Source organism: Leptosomus discolor, chromosome 12, assembly GCF_034619465.1.
Source record: "Leptosomus discolor isolate bLepDis1 chromosome 12, bLepDis1.hap2, whole genome shotgun sequence".
Taxonomy (NCBI): Eukaryota; Metazoa; Chordata; class Aves; order Leptosomiformes; family Leptosomidae; genus Leptosomus; species Leptosomus discolor.
Window position 1 is genome coordinate 10,747,006 of NC_141402.1, and position 20,954 is coordinate 10,767,959.

Here is a 20,954-nt window from a genome sequence, read left to right on the forward strand (position 1 = left end):
CATCTCTGCCTGCTTCACAAACCCTCAGCACATGGTGCGACTCACAGATATTGGGCTGCTGATTGTGTCTTCAGACAGGTCCACACTGTTCAGCCCCAGTTCTTGAGGCGAGCATCAGCTTGTTGCGGTGCCTTGCCCCCCAGGGTGCTAGGTTGCAATTGCAGAGGGCTTGGTTTGGGATGGCTGGGATGGTGAGGTGGGACTGTCAGGAGCTGGATGGGATGGGGTGGATGTGGCCTCCACAACAGACGGGGTTGGAGAAGTTTGACAAAGTGGCTTTGTCACTTGGATCAGTCAAACCTGACTGCCCTACACAAACGTAGTCTGCGAGGAAGCCTGCACTGCATGTCTAGATGGTGATGACTCCTTTAGCAAGGAGGGAATAAAATGGTGGCAGTGCTTCCCCCCAGGATGTGTAACACTTGATGCCTGGGTGGTTGCAAGTCTATTAAAAACCCACCACCGCTCCAAACCCGAAGAGCAGGTGTGTTGAACACAGCACTTGGAGATTTGTGCTTGTCTCTCTGGGAGACCTGCTGATGGAGGAGGCTGGTTCAGCCCGGGGCTGCTGGTGACTTCCCCCTGAAGGAAAAGGTCCCATCCCATGTGCCCATCAAGGTGCTTTCTGGTTCTGTGAGCCTTCCTCCCTGCAAAAGGCATAAGTACCAGTTGGCTGAGTGTTTGCAGATCCTTTGCTCTCTGTGCGTGCGTGTTGGTGTGCACACAGAGCTGGAGACCTCATGATCAGGTGTTCTAATATCCTTCTTTCTCCCTAGGCAACAGGCACTCTTCCATGTCCTGTCAGCATACTCTGTTTATAACACCGTAAGTAGTAAGTTAGTCCAGTTAAAGTGAATAGTGTTGTGTTTTGTATATATATATATTTTACACACACATATATGTATTTTAAAAAGCTTTGTATATATTTATATACGTGTGTCCATGTATGTTTGTGTATATACCCCCACATTTAACCAGTGGTAATTCCAGTTTTAAGTCCTAATACGGGTTTGTACAGACAGCTGCAAGACTCTGCACAGTTGTCTCATTCCCTTGTTTGTTTTGTCACCTGGTAAATGACATCTGGCAGAAGCAGTTTGGGTGAGTATCAGCAAAGAACAAGGGATTGCCCTTTGGCTTTCCAGCCAGACTAGCCTCCTGGCTGAAGGTCCATCATGTTTCTGACTTCTTGTCATACACTGAATGGCATCCTTGTTGAAAACACTGATTTATTACAGCGAACCAGTTATTTTTAGTTGAAGGCCATGGGCGAATAAGCCTAAATCAGCAGCTGCACCTACTGCCTCCAGCTCCAGAAGGGGACAGTTACCCCAAAAGGCACAGAAGGTGCTCAGGGAGAGGTAGTCAAGGAAACAAAGACCCTGCCTTCCCTCATAGCAGATATTCTGTAATTACTTCAATGCTTACGTGGCTGAAGCTCCCGTGGCTGAAGGAATCCAAAACAGTTGGAGCCACATGCTGTTTGTCATCTCATCCGCGTTCCTTGAAGTAGCTGCAAGCATCTCTAATGCTGTGATTTCTGTCCCTTGTCCTCCAGACTTGAGCAGTGCTGATGGGGGGAACGGCGTGGGGCTTGTAGGGACAGGCTTGCAGGCCATGCCCCTCACCTCCCACTGCAGGACCTGCTCAAGCGGGTCCAGGGGAGGCCATGAAAATGGTCAGAGGTCTGGAACACCTCTGCCGTGAAGAAAAGCTGAGAGTTTGGGTTCAGCCCAGAGGAGAGGAGGCTCTGGGGAGACCTTATTGTGGCCTTTCGTCTTATAAGACAGACAGGAAGACTTTTTGCCAGGGCCTGCAGTGACGGGGCAAGGGTTTCAAACTGAAAGAGGGGAGATTTAGATTAGGTATTAGGAGTTCTTCCCTGTGTGGGTGGTGAGGCACTGGCAGAGGTTGCCCAGAGAAGCTGTGGCTGCCCCCTCCTGGCAGTGTTCAAGGCCAGGCTGGATGAGGCTTGGAGCAACCTGGTCTGGTGGGAGGTGTCCCTGCCCATGGCAGGGGGCTGGAACTAGGTGATCTTTAAGGTCCCTTCCAACTCAAACCAGTCTATGAATCAGTGACACAGTAGATGCTGTAGACATGTGGGAGTAGTGAATTTGGACATAAACGATAAAGACCTTGAAACAGGACAGACATTGAAAGGGCAGAAGGAACCACAGGCGGCCTGACCCGTTTCTGCAGCTTTAGCATTATGGTGGGGTCTGACGACATGACAGCATGAATCTGAGAAAACAACAACTCAGTGTTCTTCAGCAGGGATTCTTTATTGCGGCACCAGGCAGCACGGGGGATGGCTTCTTCCATACATGCGCACCCGGGTGTTAGTATTCTGGCCTTATATTTACAGCTTTCATGTTTATTCATTACATTTCTAAGAAAAGTTGGGTTATTATAATTATTTCCAGGAATTCATTAACGTAAGTTCCTCCTATAGTCCCGCCTCAATCTGCCCAAGTTACGCCCCCGTCGGGGGTCCTTGGTGGTCGGTTGGGGATGAAGGTCCAAGTCTTCCTCAGGGTTGAACTTTTGAACTTGTCCTGTGACGCATGCCCTGTGCCATCCTGGGGCTTTTCCAATTCACAGAACCACCTCTTGCTTGCTGCCCTCCCTGTCTTTCCTGCTTAGTCTTCTGTGTTCCTTGAGCCCACAGTCTGATTGGAGGATTCCACCTGGTGTCCTTCGCTTGGTGGATTCCGCTTCATTCTTATCTTTAAAGTGTTAGTTAGTCAGCAATGGAGATATGCATAAGGGTTAGTACAAATCGGCCTCCCTCCCTATCTCTAAAGGCTGGTCGGCAGTTCTTTTCTAAAAGCTAGTTTTCTAAAGACTAGTTAGCCATTCTTTATTACAAGCACGTGTGGCCCTCTTGCAGGAAGTGAGCTACTGCCAAGGGATGAGCCAGATCGCAGCCATCCTCCTGATGTACTTAAATGAAGAGGATGCCTTTTGGGCACTGGCCCAGCTGCTGACCAACCAGCGGCATGCCATGCACGGTAAGGCTGGGGCAGGGGGCGGGCAGGGGCTCTCGCGACGGGAGGGAAGGCTCTTTGGGTTGGTCGGTAGAGCCTCGTTTCTCCTCACGTGCTTGTTTAACGCGGGTAAGGCTTAATTACATGCAGATGCAACCTGACTGCGGAGCTGAACTTTACTCTTGGAGGTGGACAAGTTCATCAGAGGAAAATGTGGTTTATCAGCACTGAGCTGTAGCGTTCGGTAATTAACACTTTCACAGAGGTGCCATCTTCCCTCCGGAGTGCCGTGCCCTTGGCAATCAATTAACTCAAGGTTACGAGTTTTTAGGAAGTCTCACAGAAGTACATCCAGGAGCATCATGTAATGCTCTGTTTTTAGCATGCCATGAGCTGCGTGCCCTTGTGTTTTCATGAAGATGTAATTCCACCAAATGCACTGTATTATTTCACTTCAAACGCATTAAAGATCCTTTCATCTTACTCGTGGTGAGCAGTAATGTGTGCACAGAGCGGAGGGCTAAGCCTTATGGCTTGATAACTCCAGGCAGTGTTAAACGCGTGCCCTGCTAGGTGACGGGGCGCTGCGCAAGCTTGTGGTGTTCAAACATCTCCAGCTCTTCTGTGAACCTCGGTAAGCACCGAGATGTGTTCAGGGAGGTTTTGGCCAAGCGCAGTCTCAGGCAGGCAGGCGGTGGGGAGGTGAGCGGGTCCGCTCTGAGGGGCTGGCGGAGAACGACCTGCCGGGGCTGGTGCCAAGGGTGCTGTCACTCACGTAGGTGGGGTGAAGGGTGGGCGCTGGGAGGGATGCCAGGGGAGGCAGCTGGGCACGCTGTGGTCCAGCCAACTTCAAAAGGCAATTCAGGGGATGAGTTTCTAGAAAATCTGGCTGCCCCCAGAGCTTTTCTGATTAATTTTTGTTTCTCTCATCTTTTCTCGTTAAGGTTTTTTCATTCCTGGGTTCCCGAAGCTGCAGAGATTTCAAGCTCATCATGAGCAGATTTTAAGCAAACTGTTTCCCAAACTGAAGAAGCACATGGTATCTCTTTGCTATCAGTCTCCCCATACTAATATCACATTTTAATGCTAAAGCAATTAGTGTAATGTTCTGCCAAATAGATGCCCAACTGAACATATTTCTAACCATGTAGGACTGCTTCAGCCACAGAGAGGTGAGCGTTTATTAAATGGGGTGCCTGAATCTTACTGAGCCAAATGGTTGTCATTTGCTTGTAGGCCTTCATTAGCAGTTTAGCACTTATCAGTTGGTCATTTAGGCACTGCTAAAATCTAAAGGCTTCCTTAGGAAAGCCAGGCAGGATGGCTCACAGAAAAGGAGCTGTTGCGTACAGCATCCAGGCTGGGCTGTGTTCCTGCACCAGCTGCAAAGCCCAAAGGGTGACACTGGACTGTCTGGAGTCGAAATTCAATAATTATTGGCCCCAAGCGCTTGCATTTAACAACTTTGTTGTTGTTTAAAGACGGGAGGCGCAGAAGACTTGCTGTGTGTTTTGTCGCGTGGGCACATCCAGTTGTTTTTCTCTCTAGCAGATGGCACGAGCCCGTTTGGTGGCTGGAGGAGCATCTGCAGGACACATCGACTGCAGTCTAGGCGACTATTTTGCAACACCTGCTCCCTTTTATTTTCCCTTTTGTCCCCTGCCTGCATTTGCTGTAGACAGTTGGTATTCAGTGGCCAGACTCCTGAAGGTTTCTTATGCTCCCAAGGGGCTTGGTGGCCCGGCTCCAGGAAAAGCTGCTTCTGTTTTCATCATCTGCAACAGCTCTTGCTTCGTGCTGTAGATGAGCCAGCCCTGGCCATAAAAGTGAAACAGAGCCAGGACAGGTTCTCACTTAATTATAGCCATGGGGGATGGGAAAGCCTGGGTGGGGAGGATGGGAATAACTGTGGAAAGCTGCCCGTGCCTCCTGGCTCCCGAAGGCTCCCCAGGCTTGCCCAGCAGCAGGCGAAAGCAAAGAACAGAGCTGGCCGTTAGTCCCATGGGCTTCCTTCCCTTCCCATCCCCGCTGCTTTGTGGCTTTGCAGCAGCGGTGACGGCAACGCGGTGCACGTGCAGGGCGCGGTGCATGCCAGCACCGGCCGTGCCGGAAAAGGCAAAGCTGCGTGTGAGCGCTGCGGCGGGTGCCAGGCAGGGCTGGCAAAGTGGTAGACCGGGGTGATGCTGGTGGGGTGTTTAGGAGTTTTCCTTAGCCTGTCAGGCTGTCCTGCTCCTGCAGCAGCAAATGAGGTGGTGCTAACAAAGCTGGCTTGACCATGCAGGTCTGGACTTACCTGTGGGATACTTGGGGTTAATCATTTCTGTGGTGCTCCAAGAGGCTCAAATGGGAATCGAAATGGAAACAAAAATGGTAGTTTGCAAGGAATTCGTGGTTTGGGTTCCTGGAAGGTTTTTGTAACTCCCTGGGGTAGCTATTAGGCCAGAAAAGCTTCTAGAAATCACTCTCTGAAGTTGTGGCTGAACTCTGGCTATGTGGAGGATCAGGTTCAATAAATACCTTGGGTAAAGGGCCAAAGCAGGGCTTCAGCATTGGCATTTAAAGGAGGGGCTTTGTTGGGAGACAAACCGCAGCCAGATCCTGCACCCAGACTCCTAATGCTAAACCAACCAGCCAGGCTCCCCGGCAGCCTGGTAAAATGATTCTCTCTCTTTGCTGTCTCCTCCTAGGACAAGGAGCAGATGACTACGGGGATTTACACGACCAAGTGGTTCCTGCAGTGTTTCATTGACCGGGTGAGGATGCTCTGCGGGTCATTTGCTGCTCTGCTGCTTGCATGCACCGTTAATCCACCTGTTTTTTTGAAAAAGTATCATAATTTGAAGAAGGTGTTAATATTTTATAAGATAGGATATTGTGCACACTCTCATAAGGCAAAGAAATTCGTAAGGGAGAAGGTAAAAATAACGTCATGTCACTGATGACAAGCCAATTCCTGCTGCCTTATCACAAGCGGTCTCTGGGAGACGGCTCAGCAGCAGCCGTATGAGCTGGGAGAGATCTTTCTCTTGCCCGCTGGCACTGCTGCAGAGGCAGTTAACCTCACTTTGGCTTTGGAAACAATGTAGGGAGAAGAGCTGGAGGCCCAAACCTCAACAAATAGCACTGCAGAGCTGCAGGCGGAGGAGCGGGCTGGGCACTGGAGACACATGAAAGCATGAGAAAATTACCCTGATTTGTCTAGAGCTAATTTGCCAGTCCTGAGCCAATACTGTTTTGTTTTTCGGGGCAGTGTTGTGCCTACACACTTGAACTTGCTAATTTTTAGGACATCTGTGTGTCCCCAGTCTCAATTTTCTGCTGCCCCATCTCCTCTAAAGCAGCGGATGGCCTCTTCCCCTGGAGGGGGACCTCCTGGCTTTGCAGTCTGTCACTAAAAGCTGTGTGAAATTCAAAATCCCTTTAACTGCAGTAACATGTGGTAAAAGAGCTGCAACAGCCAGACATGCCAAACTCTGGAGAGTAAGCGTGGCATCCTAAATTCAAACTTAAATGTCATGGTAGGACTGGTATTAATTTCTGTGTTGGTGAGAAGCCTTAAATCTTTGCTGGGACATGATGGGCTGCTCCATCATTTTGGATATCAGGTCACTCCTGGGTTTTGGTGGTGGTCACTTGCAAGGCTGAAAGGTGATGATGCTCCCTTCAGGGCAGGGGAATCCCCGTGCTAACGTGCCTGTGCAGAAAGTTTCTCCTTTTTCTGCATTCGCAGCCGGGTTTGCAGTGCTTTCCTGGCCACCCAAGGGTGTTACCTTTAAGGCAAGACTGTAGGTGATAACATAGGTTTTGGTGTTATAGAAGAATATAAATAGATATATAGAATATAAAAGAATCCTGGACATCCAGTGCCTTGCCCTGTAGTGTGTGTTGGTGCGAAGGGATGTAGTGATGCCACTTGCCTCTGTCTCATCATCCCATCAATCACTGCTAACGAGTGTGGTGCTAACAAGCTGGGTTTTTGTTGGTGTGTTTGCAACAGACCCCCTTCACCCTCACCTTGCGGCTGTGGGATATCTACATCCTGGAAGGAGAGCGGGTGCTGACAGCCATGGCTTACACCATCCTCAAACTGCACAAAAGTAAGGTCCCAGCGGAGCACGTCTCGTGTGGCAGAGGTGGCACTTTCCTGGGCCACCCTTGTGCTGCTGGCCCAGGAAGCCTTGCTGGCCACTACCAGCCTGCGCTGGCTCCGAAAGGCACAGTCCCATGCTGATGATCCAGGGACGGAATAAGATGCCGCAAGGCTTGAAATGCTTCACTCAACGCACAGCGAACTCCACCCCAGACCCTCCCAGCTGCCTCTTTCTGTCTGCTGCACCCCGTGTCTCTTATCCACACGCTTTTAGGGGCAATACAGCTTCAAAAATGACCAAAACCTGATTTTCTTACATAATATGAAGGCAGAGATGTTTCTACCTTGAGATCTTTGGGACTTTGAACACTTTTGGTCCCATAAGATGGCAGCCTTGCTGTGTCACCCTGTTGGGTCTTTAATCTGGGGCAGGAGTGATGCTGATATTGCGTGCTGGGAACCTTTGGGCCAGCGGGATTTCCAGGACTGCGCGTGTTGGCTTCTGCACGCAGCCACCCTGCTCTTCCTTCAGCTGAGTGAAGAACAGGGCATCCCAAAATACATCTTCAGGTATCCTGGTTGTTTGCAGAGACTGGGGAACAGGCAGGCAGGCAGAAATTTCAGCCTGGCTGCAAGATCATTTCTTTTCCCTGAGGAATGTGTGGTGCAGATCGGCATCCCTGCCTGCACCCCTGGCATGGGTCAGCACCACTGCCTGCATCCCTGGCATGGGTCAGCATCCCCGCCTGCACTCCTGGCGTGGGTCGGCACCGCTGCCTGCATCCCTGCCTGCTGGCTGGTGCAGGTTGGCCCCCCTGGTTGGCGGTGGAGGCTGCTGGCAGCAGCTGTTCAGTCTGACGCTTGGGGTCTCTCTCATGGAGCTTTTTCTCCTCCTAGAGGCATTGGTGAGAATTTCTAGAAATGGCCCAAAACGTGCATCCTGGTCAGGACAGGTCTCATCCCCACCACCGTCCTGCCATTACTGAGCTACTGCCCAGAGGTGGCATGGGTATGTAAAGGCACTGACAACCCTGAGCAACACTGGAAGGGTGGGAGAGTGGCAAAAACGTTCAGGACTGTCCCCCCTCAGAGTGGGAACAGCAGCAGAATCCCAGATAAACCCAAAGCAATGCAACCTATGCTCATGCTACCCTGCGGTTTGGCCGTTATTCCTTTCTGCCGTCCCCCAGAGCGCTTGCTGAAGATGACGCTGGAAGATTTACGGGAGTTTCTGCAGGAGAAAATTGCTGCTTCCCTGCAGTATGAGGACGACGCCGTCATCGAGCAGCTACAGGTGTCTATGACCGAGCTGCGCAAGATGAAATTCGACCTCCCCCCGCCAGGTGGGTAGAGGGGGAGGTGGGCAGCCCAGCAGGAACGGCCGGTGGTACTCATGTCCCCTGGGGACCAGAGAATCCCTCTGGCTGGGCTGGGAGCCGGGGCAGCCCAGAAGGGCTGGCACCTGCTGGGTGCAGCACCTGCCTTCCCCACGGTCAGGGCGTGCCAGCTGCAAAAATGAACCGATGCACAGTTTGGGTTTTGGTTTATTTTGTTCTCTTGACTTCCAATGCAGCAAAGCCTGAGGAGTTCCCACGGAAACCCCTGGGCCTGGAGCTCTCCCTCAACCCAGTAGCCTTGAAGGGCAGCATGGCAGCCAACGGCCAGAATGGCCGGATGTGCGAACAACGCCTGGATGGGGAGCCCCATCCCCACAGAGGTCCCGGGGTGCCGGGAGGAACGACGACAGCGGAAACAAGGACTCTCACCCTCCAGGGCAGTGAAGGAACTGAAGCAACAGCCACCCATCTGCATCCTCCTGGCGGAGGGCCACCAGGAGAGGAGGGTTGGGTGGAGCCCACTGGGGACAGGCAGCCACCATCTCTTCCAAAGCCAGGTGAGACACAAGCCCGTCATCACCTCCCACCCACGGCCCTGCCTCTGGAGCAGCCTCCCCTTGCTCCCAGCCGTGCTGTGGTGGACCATGAGTCGGTCTCCGTCCCCACCCCGGCCGAGCACAGCTCCTCGGACTCTTCTTTCCAAAACACGCTGAGTCCTCGTGACTCAAGCGCTGCTGAGCTTTCCGCTACGGACCACGAGGTATGGCAGCCCCATGCTGCTGCCCTGCCAGCAGCAGAACAAGCACCTTCCCTTCGTGAAGAGAAAGTGCTTGATGCACCCCCTCGCCTGCCAGGCGGCCAGCAGCGGCCCTCCAGCACGTCGCAGCATGGCGGCTCCCCCGCGAGTGAGTGCAGGGAGGAGGTGGCCGAGAAGTGCTGCAGAGCGGCGCTGCTGGGCACCACGGACTGGAAGCACTTGGCATCCAAAGCTGCGTCGATGGGGGAACTCGCCAGCCTGCAGCAGAACGAGCCTGGGAGAGCCACAGGCACTGCACACCGGCCGGAGGGCTTGGGGACACTGCCCGCGGGTGGCAGCGTGCCCCTCTTACCCAGCAGCAAGCCAGAGGAAACGGGGCTGGGCAAGGGCTGCCCCTTCCCGCAGGCACCGTCCCCCGCAGTGGAGGGGAACAGCCCCTACACCGTTATCAAAACCACCACTCCCCTCCACCTGGCCCACGCCACGGAGCAGGACGTCTCCAACAGAAAGCAGGTGGCACTGCCTCTACCGGAGACTGGACGTCCCCTGCCTGCCACCCCCATGCCACCACCTCTCGCGCTGGACCCGGAGGAAGGAGATGTCCAAAAAAGCCTCCAGAAACCGTTAAATGCACTGAAAGCCCCACGGCCCGCCCTGAGCCCCAAACCAAAATTGCCGCTGCAGGTTCCCAAATCCCCCTCAGAGAACAGTTTCCTTTCAGGCTCTCCGCCCCTGGCAAAGCTGCCCAAATCGGTGACATTCTAGTGGGGCTGGAGGGAGGTGAGGGAGAGGAAGCGGGTGCTGGAGCAGCACCCTCGCCCCATTTTCGGGACACAACACCCCCCCCCCCTTCAGCAGGGCTGTGTCGGGGTGACAGCACAGCAGCCATCGCCCATCGAGCTGTGCTTTGGTACGAGCGCCTGGCGAGGAGGTAGAGTGGTGGCCATCGGCTCCAGGAGGCACCAGCAAATGGGGTTTGCATGGACAAATTGGAAAGCACTTTGGTTTTTTTTGTTCCTCCAAGCTCCCTGAGCCTCATCACGTGTAGGCCAGGAGGCAGGGCTGGTCAATGTGTGGCGTGTTTTCTTCTGCTCCTGCTTGCCGTGGGTGCCCATGGCTGTGGAAGCGGGTGCAAGGCGTAGGAGTCCGAAATGCTTTCTTTTAAACTGCCTGATCGGTGCAGCCAATGGCGTTGCTTTCAAAGGCCTTTGTAGCAGTAGATCCTTCTTTCTTTTCCCACACCCACGGCTGAAGGCGGCGGCATTTCCAGGCAGGGCCGTGGTGCAGGCAGCCCGCTGCCTACTCTATGCAATTCCACAGTGCAGTGCCCAGCTCCTGCCGTGGTGGTGGATGGTGTCCCGGAGCTGGGGCAGCCCCGGGGCGTCTCCCTGGTGTGAGCCCGGTGGAGGACCGGCGGCAGGGTGGTTCTTAGGTCTCAAGCTGCCGAGGGCAGCCGTGAAGGTTGAGCCTGGTCTCCCGGGCTGCGTGGCCTTTCCCTCACAGGTCCAGGGCAGCGAGTGGGCTCGCTACCTTTCCGTTGGCTGAGCAGGAGAAGGGGCTGCTGCCTTGGGGAACCTCCTGCCTTCACTAGCAAGCTGCTGGAGCTGGGGGGGGTGTCTAATCATGGTGCCCAAGCTGAAACCCGCCTTTACTTTGAGCAAGCGTCAGGGTGGAACCGGCCTAGGACATGGGGAAGGGGAGCACGTTGCCCAGACCCCCGAGCTCAGCCCTTCTGCTTTAGCCCACTCAGAAATCAGCAACCAAGGAAGGAAACCTGGGCACGGAGGTTTGGAAGATGATGCTGTAGGTCACCGCAGCCCCCTGCTGAGGAGATGATGCGATGGGTGCCCACATGCCCTTCATGCACCAAGTCCTGGTGGCCTGTCCATCTCTGCCCCGTCCCAGGGTGCTGGTGCTGCACAGCCCAAACCGTTGGCTAGAGGTGTGCAGGGACCTGGGGACAGCTCACCCCGCTGCAAGCTGTTCCAAACTCCTATTTCCAGTATCTACTTCATCCCCAGAGGTGAAGGGACTTCCTCAGGGAGGAAGATCAGTGGAAGCAGCAGGAAAGGAGCCAGATGGGCTGTATTTGACTCTGCTGTCCAGAAGGAGTGGTTGCAGATGCCACCTTAGGTGGGACTGCAGGTGGGATTTCCATCCCTTTAGTGGAGAGCCTGGGCAAAAGCTCCTTCAAGTTCTGAGGAGCTTTTGAAAACTGTTTTTGATCCCACAGGCTGCTTCAGTGACAGAGCCTGAGCTGAAGCCTACCTGGAAGCCCAGCAGAAAACTTCCACGAAATTACTTTGTGGGGTTTAACCAGGATTTTCTTTTTTTTTTTTTTTTTTTTTTTCCTTGTGTGCTTGTTTATGTTAGTGGCAGGGAGAGTCTCGAAGGGAGCACCCCATCTTTGTCTGGACTTAGCCAGCCAGACCACAGCCCCCTGACCTGAGCTTCTATTGCAACCCCTGCTCTGTCAGAGACCCCCATCTTCTGCTGCATCTGCAGCCTTGCCTGTCCTCTCTCCCTCTGCAAAGCAGGGATAAACAACCCTATTAACTACCTCGCAGGGGCATTATGAGGAGGCGAGACTTGCTCTTGGAGAAGTGCTGTATGAATGTTCAGTATTTGTGTTTTGAGACACCGTGGGTCCTTTCTAGGACAATGGTGCTTGACTTGTTTTTACTTCAGAATACATTTTTCAGTAGCCGCCTGGTAGTTAAACCTGTTTGTGTGTCAGAATCCCTGAGCAGTATTTCAGGACGGGTATCGATTGCCTTTCACTCGCAGCCCACTGGCCTCTGGGGCTCGCCGGAAAGCCACAAGAAGCAGCTGAGGGCTGGTGGTCACCTCTTGGCTTGGGGGTGGTTGTCCTCTCCTTGAAGCACACCTAGGGCTCCTGCTAACGCATCTGAGCATTCGGCTCATGTGTGCAAGAGCTGAGTCCTCTTTCCCTTCATTTTGCCCTGCCTACGCCTCACTTCGGGCACACAGCGTTTGCCCAGCGTGGTGCACGTGCGCCGGGGCTCCTCACCCCGTGGGTCTGGGATGTTTTGCAGTAGTCACATTTTAAAAGGTGGTTTGCTCTGTGCTGTCAAATGCACAGTACCCATCGTGTGGCATTTGGTGCGTGGTGTTCAACAAGAATTGGGGGGGGTTTTCCTCCCCTCTAGGCCCTAACAGGAACAAGCAGCGAGGTCCTCGGTCACCTCCAAGCCTGGGGGAAGCCACTGGGTCATTTCAGGGACCTTTGGACCAAGCAGACGGGCTCTCCATTCCCACCAGCGTGCATCTTTACAGGAAGGTCTCTGAGCTCCTCACTGTGCCACTGGAGAAGCTCTTCTCCAGCCCCTGAAAGCTGGCAGGTTTGGGAAGAGTTCCTGGGAGCACAGTAGCCCGAGCTGACTGGGAGCCAGCGAGGTGCGTCGCTTTCCTTGGAGCGATGCTCTCGCTTCAGCACGTCAAAGCATCATCTATTAGGAGGTGACCATCATCTCCTAGGAGATGACCGATCCATTCTTCTGCTCTGCCTCTTGCTGCAGAGGAAGGTGTGGCTGTGGCAGGGCTGTGGCAGCCGGGGTGGGCAGGACTTTTGCTGGGGCTAGGGTGGGAAGGAGAAGGGTGAGGATGGCAGCTCAGCAGGACAAATAACTGTCCCAAGCCGCTTGTACCCCTGCTCCAGCCTCCTACAAGGGCCTCAGACCCTGAGCAGAAGCCACTCGGGCAAGCAGCCTCAGGAGAGCAGCTCCCCTGGCCTTGCCCCCACAGCGCTGGGACGACTCTCACCTCACTGCCCTCGGTGTAGTTTTAAGTTCCCAATGTTGTGGGGTTGGGGTGGGGTTTTTTTGGTTTGTATTTAAGCACTTTGAGTGGCTGTGGCACTGGCAGGCAGCAGGAGCCGGGGGGACCAGCGCTGGGGACCAGCTCCAGCCTGGCACGGTATGTGTGTGGGGGGGAGGTGTCAGGGTCTCTCGGCTGTGCACTTTGGGAGCCCGGCTACCATCTGCTTTTCTTTTGAATTGCTATTCTTGTTTACAGCGTGGAACGCTTCCTCCGTGACTCTTTCTAATGTATTATAATTATTACTTAAAAAAAAAACCCAACATTTTTATGTCTGTGCTTTTTGGTTTGTTTTTTTGTTTGTTTTGTAAGGAAGTTTGGGGAGGGGGGAGGTCAATGATTCGGGTTTTTGTGCTGATCCAAAGAGCCTGTCCAGAGTATTTGCTGCTGTGCTTTACATGGTTGTAATGATAACGGTTAAAGAAGGTTATTATAAAACCAGACTCCACAAGGTTTCTTACGGTGACAGATGCTGCAGCAAGACAGGTCTCCTTCTGCTGGCTCGGTTCACCGGGGGGGGTGCTTCAGCTGCAGCGAGTCCAACCCGCTCCATCTCTGCCTTCCTCCCCGCTTTCCCACCATGGTGGAGCCCCGGCAGCCCTTGCAGCAGCAGAAGGAAGACTGCTTCTTGCTACATTCTGCCGTGTTCTCCCGGCTCGGGCCAACAGCAGCCCCCTGCTCCCAGCCGCTGCGCCTCCCTTCCACCACGTGGCTGGTGGCCAGCAGCCCCACCACCGCTTTCATTTTTGGCCAAGATTTCAGGTTCGGAGTTTTCCTGCCTGCGGGCAGCATGGGGAGGGTTGGATGGATGAGGAGCGGGTGGACCCAGCTCCTCGCACAGCGGGTGGGTGGGTGGGTGCGACTCACCGTGACGCTCCATGAGTCAGGACCGAGTCACGCTCACGCCAGTTGCTGGGAGCGTAAGGTGGTGCCGCTCATAGCTGAAAATGGATTTTACAAAGCTGTATGTGAGCAGTATCTCTGAGCCCCCCCCCCCCCAGTTTTGCAGCCAGCGCTTCCTGCACTTAGATGCCCATGTTAAATTTGGGCAGTATTCTGGTTTTGCCCAAGAGAAAGCTGTCATTTGCAACTTAAGCAAGATGGTTACAGTAAATGCAAGGTCATCTGCCTCTACCAGGGCAGCAAGGAGGACACAAAGTCTGGCAGCAAAATGGAAAGGCCAGGATTAGCCAACCACCACCCCGGGGTTTAAGGGCAGTGCAGGAAATGTGGCATCCCTGTGCATCACCCCGTGGGTGCTGTAGGCTGTTGTTCCTGCTTCTAGTAGTTCTCTGCTTCACCTGAAAGGGGTCAAACAGGGAGAAAAGGAGTGCATACCTTGTTCTCTGATGTCCTCAAGTTAGCTCATTTGTATTAATTGGTTAAAACCTGGCCTACAACCCTGCAGGGAAAAAAAGCCAGCACCAGTAAGCACCACAGCAGAGCAGCAGTGCAGTGAAGAGGCAGCTCTTGGCACATCTCCCGTATCACTTCACACTGGACACCACCTACGGCTGCGGTGGTTACCTACGTGACCGGCACCGCAGGGGTGGGGATATGGCCTTGATCTGACTGCTGGGACAGCTTCAGCTCCGCGCTGCTGAGGAGGGAGAAGTGTCCAGAAGGGCAGGGTTTTCCCCAGGGAAGGCAAGCCATGCTGAGTTTGAGGGATGTGGCAGGCAGAGTCGTGTTCCTCTCTGGAACAGCCTCGGTTCACTTCATCGTTGAAAAAAATGGAGTAAGCTGCTTCCTGGCATCTTTGCTCCCCACGCCCCATGCACGGGCCTGGTCATGGCACCTTGCTGGGCCCAGGGACAGGCAGGGCTCCACCGCATCCCCTGACAGCATCCTTCCACCTAATGTAGGAGCCAGAGCAGTACCCAGCCTTGAACGGGTGCTGACCAGGGGTCCCAGGTAAGGGTTTGGGGCTCAGCCCATGGAGGACGTGCCAAACACCCACTGCAGAGTCCACCCCCGAGATGTGCCCACCAGGTGAGCCTTGGACCTCCATCCTTCACCAGAGAAGTGGAAGACCTTGGGGTGGGTCTCAGGGTGGACAAAGCTGTGCCTGGTGTCCACCCTAGGCTGAATGCCTGGCCCCCAGCCTGTCCCAGGAGCAGCAGGTCACCAGCATGCTCTCCTGCTGCAGGAAGGTCCCAGCACAGGAGGGACTTGTGTCCCCAAGGGGACAGGAGTGCAGACAGCCCCTGCCACCCCCTCCTATGCCCCCCAGGGCCAGGGTGCTGGTCCCAGGGGACCAAGAGCAGGCAAGCCCAAGCTTACTGATACCCTGTTGCTGTATAGTGCTGGGACCAGTGGTGACTGAACTCTAGAAGGTATCGAGGCTGCTGCTGAGATCCTAATGGCCTTGTCAGCCAGGGACCAGTGCTCCCACTGCCTCTCCCTCTGCGCTTGGCATTTGCCAGTATTCCCATTAAGTCCACCCCTTTCCCTGATGGAGCCAGTGCTCCTATCACAGCTTTCAGACAACTCTTAACACCAGCTCTCCAGCTCCCAGGGCTGGTCCCTGCCCAGAAACGACTCTGAGGCACTCCAAGCTGCACTTGGCACTCGTGCCCTGGCCACCCCCTGTGGCTCCTCTCCTTCCTGGCTCATGAACAGCCAAACCAGCAGCGCCAGGAGCTGGGACAGGCGGGCAGCCACGTCTCACCCTGTTGCTTGCTGGCTCTCTGCCAAGTCACAGCCACGCTCCTCATCCTCCCTGCCCACCACCCACAGCCACTGAAAGCTCAGCAACCCTGCTGCGTGCCTCCGCAGCACATCAGCGAGTCGGCACGGAATAATTGATGCTAAGTGGAGCCTGGAGCAGCACCAAGCCGAGGGAGGGAGCAAGGCTTTGGGCTGCTTTAGGCTCTGGTCCCAGGATGCAGAGGGTGGGGAGAGAGATGGGTCTGCTGCAGCTGGGAGCTTTGCACCCCGGCCCACTGGGCAGAGGCAGTACCAGAGTTAGGCTGGGCCTCGGAGTCTTCCTCCTCTTCCGCCTGCTGTGCCACTCCCCTGCGGCTGTGGGAGTGGTGTGCTGCCGTGCTGCTGGCCCACTGGGAAAGGGGCAGCTGGGGAGCAGAGCGAGGCGCAGCCCCAGCAGCCTTGGCAGTACTGAACCCAGAGAGAGCAAGGCTCACCTGCCCTGGGGGCAACAAAGCTGCGCATAGGGCCAGCCCCATCTTCCCATCCCAGTTCCCACCGGTTGCTGGTGGCCAGGATGTTTGCCGTCACGCCATCTGCTGAGAAATGCCACCCCCTTCCTGCAGCACGTCATCGGGTATAAACCAGCACATGGAGAAAATAACAGCCTGGCAGCTGGAAGAGGTAGGTCTAACCCCTTCCCAAGCCATCTCCCAAATCCTACAGCCTCAACGGCTGAGGAAGCCCACAGGGCGCACACCAGCGTCCTCCAGTAGTGAGGCCATCATGCTCGGCTAACAGGCTGTGGGCACCACAACAGCGCAGCAGAACAGAGGTGTAACAACTCGGCCAACACCTCGCTAAGAGACACTGGTCCCACCCCACAAGCATCCCTACTCACTGGTAGCAGATACAACAGAGCCCAAGATGAGGATGGAGATGGCTTTGAAGGCACACAGAAAGGCCTGAGTCCAAGGGATTGGAGTCACTACAGCCTGGCTTATTTAGCCCTATTCTTCCACACAGCAGAACGGGCTCTTCCTAAGACATGGAGAAAGGTTAATTGTAAGAAACCTCCATCCTGGCGCCAAAACTGGCGTGAGGTCCCCAGAGGTACCTGCAGATAGACAGGGTGCAATACCACAGCCCCTGCTTCCAACCACCCTACTAAGTGGGGGACACTGTGGTGCCCTGGAGGCCACTCAGCCCAGCCCCACGCCAGGGCCCCGCTCCTGGTGTGTCTAAGCCTGCCTCAGGCAGGCACTTGCCTGGGGAAGCTGGTTCTTGGGTGGCTTTGCTTACCTTTGTGGCTCCCAGTGGAGCCAAGGAGCAGTGATATGGAAGTACTGCTGGGGCTGGAAAGGTCTGCAGCCGCAGAGCAGACTGTAGTGCAGAAGGGAAAGCTGGTCTGCTCCTCCTTACCCAACCATGCTGCAAGTGAGGAGGATGAGGCCAGCACTGAGCCAGGGCTGCTCTGTAAGTCTCAGCCTTTCATTCAGCTCTCCCCTGCCTCGCCTCTCGGGTCTCTCTCCAGCAATGAGTCACGGCTGCCAGCTCCTGCAAACTCAACCCCGATGCTTGCCAAAGCCCTCAGCAAGCACCGTGCGCTCATCTGGTTTGGAGTCACCATCTCTGCTGGCTTAGGAAAACGCTTCTGTGGAAGCCCTCACAGACCAAAAGGCACAAGATCTGTTCCAGCACTTACTTAATCAGCATCTTTAAGGACTTGTAAGCAATTTTGTCAGTCGACTCAGCTGTGATGTCTCTGGAGCCCAAATTCCTCTGTGATAGGATATGGGGCACTTGAATGATGTGGGAGAGAAAAACTTATACATCAGTCCCAAGACATCTGGACCTGACCAGACCAGACCAGACCTCCTCAGCTATTCTGTCATTTAAGTACAGGTTCAAAGGTCACACTCCTCCATCACGGGAGATGCAGCCTCAACAGGTAATCAGGACGATGCTGCCTGAAGCCTTCTCAGAGGTGGTGTTCACACTTGCCCAAGATCCATGGCACAGCACCAAGTTTAGTGCAGCCTTGCCGTGACCAGCTGAAGAGATCACAGCAGCCACACATGAGCTGATGTGCCCAAATATAGCAAAAAGCTTACCTCTACAGACTTCTGCAGCTTCTGGCTATGCAACCGGAGTGGCTCTTCAGAACAACTGCATGTTCTGCTCACCTCAGCTCGTGCCGCAAAAGCAGAACTGAGATGGGCAGCAAACTCCTTGTGGTAAGGCAAACGATTGCACCATCTGAAAACCACACCTTCCAGTTCAAGTACTTCTAGAACAAACGTGCCTTAAATAACTATGGGGAAAATCGACCCCAAACCCAGCAATTCCTTCTCCAGACCTACATTCACTCTGATGAAACTGTAACCCCACTTTTACTGTCACACTCAAGAAGTTCAGCTAGCAAGCAGAGCACACACCTGACCTCCTGCCTGTCATGACCAGCACGTTGCTGTCCTGTACCCAAATTACCAGCACCAAGTCAGCAAGTGAAAACGCCAAGTCCAAAGCAACAGCTCTGCCTGAGAGAAGCGATAGGATCTGTTTTTCACCTACCCCAAAGATCAGAGCTGACATATCTTACTGCACGTTGCAGATCTGTCATGATTCTCCTGGAGCCAAGATGCAGTACTACGTTAATACGCAATTAATTCACGATTTCAGGGGAAGAGCTGTGGTGCCAAGCTTTTAGCATCTCCTTTTGCTCCCAACCTACCTCCAATTTTCAGCACAGACCTGAACGTTGACCTGAGTCAAGCTTCCTTGTGCTCTCCTAATCACAGCAGAAAGCTAGCCAACGGTGCTTCCAGCTCCTGAGGTAGCCATGTTAGTGACCAGCACTGTTGGACAGAGGGTCCTGGCTGCCTTGCTTCTGCTGGGTGCAATCCACAAAAGGAAGGAGATTGGTCTGCCATCTGCCAGACTTGGACCAGCCAGGTCCTCCTAAGACACCTGCAGTCTACAGTTCCAGTTCCTACCTGCCTACTGTCCTGGTGTAGCACTGTCCTACCACCTGCACCGCGATGAAGGTGTTCCCTGGCTCCTGAAGAACCTTTAGGTCCCTTTGCAGAACCCTAGTGACCCCGAGCACATCTACGTCTGCTTTAGCCACACATAAAACAGGACTATAACCAGCCACCTCAGGAAAGAGACTGTCAACATCTAGAACCACTTGAAACGTACAACAGATCAAAGCTGTGAAGTTTCAGCTGGTCTCTTCTGCTGGAAAGAGAAGCCTGTCTGGTGCCTGACGGTGTGCTGCTAAACAGACACCGACTGCTCCACTGCTGATGAACCAGCTCATCTTCAGCACCCTTTGGTGCAACAGCCACGAGTGGCCCAAGGAAGCAACAGCATTTTACAACTAGAAGACACTCAAACAAGGTGCAGTAACACAGGTGACTTGCCCAGACCCAGGGCTTTCCTGAGCAAGCTGGAAAACCTCACCCTGAGGGGTGCAGAAACCCCTCTCAAAGGGAGATGCTCATACTTTGGCTTCCTGCTCCTGACCAAACTGCTGAAGGACTTTGTATTCTGGCCAGTGCTGCCTGCTCTGGCACACCCTTGCCAAGACGTGCCAGCCTCCTGCAGCCTGTCTCTGTGCTCCTGTCTCTGTGAAGACACTTCACCCTTGGTGCCCTCCAGAGCTCCTCAGCTTGGCTGTGGCTTCTGGCTCCCAATCAGAAATGAGAGGATACTCTCAGTGGTTAGAGCCAGCCAGAGTCCAGTCCTTGAAAGAGCTCCAAACACAGCGTCACTTCTCATCTGAAGGCCTCCAGATAGAGGCCTGGTGAAGGATGGGATAAGCTCTATTGCAGAATAAGAGCACCAGGTTCCTAGTGCAGTAACACCACCAAGGGCCCCCATGTCAACCCACCCACTAACTCTTACAGCTTTTGGTCCTCTTCTAGCAGGGCAAAGTAGCTCTGCCCTCTACCCTGCCTGCAGCTGCGCACAAGCTGCCAACTGAGGAACAAAATCCCTTCTTCCAGGCTTCACGCGTGAAACAGCTTCGGTTGGGAGGTTTTCTGGGAGCCTCTGGTCCAGCCCTACCATGTAACACCAGACTCAGTATCTTCAGCCACTCCAGCATGGGGTCAGGCACTGCTGTCAACAGCACACCCCGCCAAAGGCAGGGCAGCCCTTCCCTTGGGTAACTTCTCCCACTCGAGCTGCGATCAGCCCTTCTCCTGCGGGAACTGGGTGCCAGGCAGCTGCAGCCAGGGTGGGGGCCATGCCCCGCAGCACCCCGGTGCAGGCAGGTACAAAAAGCAGGCTGTCAGCACAAGTCCTCTCTTGCCCAGGCCGAAAGCAAAGGCAGCAACTCCAAGCAGTGTTAAATTCTGCCCCTGCCCAGCATGACAGAGGGCGACAAGCGGGACAGGCGGCTGCCCGCACGGGCTCTGGAACCCCTGGCTGGGCTGTGGCTTTGCGCTGGGGGTGACCAGTGCTCCTGTACCAGTTTTGCCGTGACTCACGTGCTGCCTTCGCCGCTCCCAACGCCTGCCAGCCTCGGCTGCCGAACCCACTGCCTCTGCAGGCCTGGGCTGGCCCGGGCAGAGCAGTTCCCCACTGTGCTCGGCTGGATCACCTTCCCCCTTTGATGCTCTGAATTCTGGACGCCCTAAATCAGCCTGTGCAATTGCTTGGGAGAGAGAAAGGCAGCGAGCACTGAGCCACCCGCTGCCCTGACTGCGATGCCTCATCTCGGCTCTGCGAGCTGGTCAGACCCCTGGCAAAAATCCCAGAGGAGCAGGGCTGAGTGAAGACAGGTTTCCCGACAGCTTAGCCCTTCTCCAAAACACTCTTACCCACTCTAAACCCAAGGACTGGAAGTCTGAATCCTTTAGTCTTAGTTGCTGAGCAGCCAGACAGCTGTCTGCAGCACAGGGGAGCCCTTCTGCTACGTGCTCACCAGTAATTAAGCCATGCACAGGGCAGACGAGGATTTGCATACCATTATACACTGCTGACAGGCTGGAGCAGCCCAAGGTGTATGTACTGTGCAGGTGCTCATGTTGGCTAGGTGCTGGAGGGGAGCAGAAAGGCCTAATTCTACCTCTCGAGCAGAAAAACATTTGGAAGGTGCTGCGCCAGAAAGAGCTGCCTAGAAAAAAAAAAAAAAAAATCAAGGAAGTAACAAACTGGCACCAGCTGAGGTGAAGCCAGCTCTTGGATCTCCTCCCCGATGCTTCTTCCCTTCCAGGCATTGCATCTGAGGCCATAACAAAATCTCACAAGGACTAAGTTGAAAGCAAGCCACCCAGGGGAGGGCTGACGGC

General features: G+C 54.4%; 1 protein-coding gene across 1 annotated transcript in view; it reads left to right on the top strand.

Moving 5' to 3' along the window:
* Positions 1-10,295, top strand: part of LOC104344947 (USP6 N-terminal-like protein) — a 32,219-nt gene extending 21,924 nt beyond the window's left edge. The window contains exons 8-14 of the mRNA XM_086472132.1: positions 777-825; positions 2,891-3,011; positions 3,932-4,026; positions 5,675-5,740; positions 6,985-7,084; positions 8,268-8,420; positions 8,651-10,295. Of these exons, the coding sequence (XP_086328258.1) occupies positions 777-825; positions 2,891-3,011; positions 3,932-4,026; positions 5,675-5,740; positions 6,985-7,084; positions 8,268-8,420; positions 8,651-9,936 (1,870 nt within the window). The 3' untranslated portion in view covers positions 9,937-10,295. The remainder of the gene's footprint in view (positions 1-776; positions 826-2,890; positions 3,012-3,931; positions 4,027-5,674; positions 5,741-6,984; positions 7,085-8,267; positions 8,421-8,650) is intronic.
* The last annotated feature ends 10,659 nt before the right edge of the window (positions 10,296-20,954 follow it).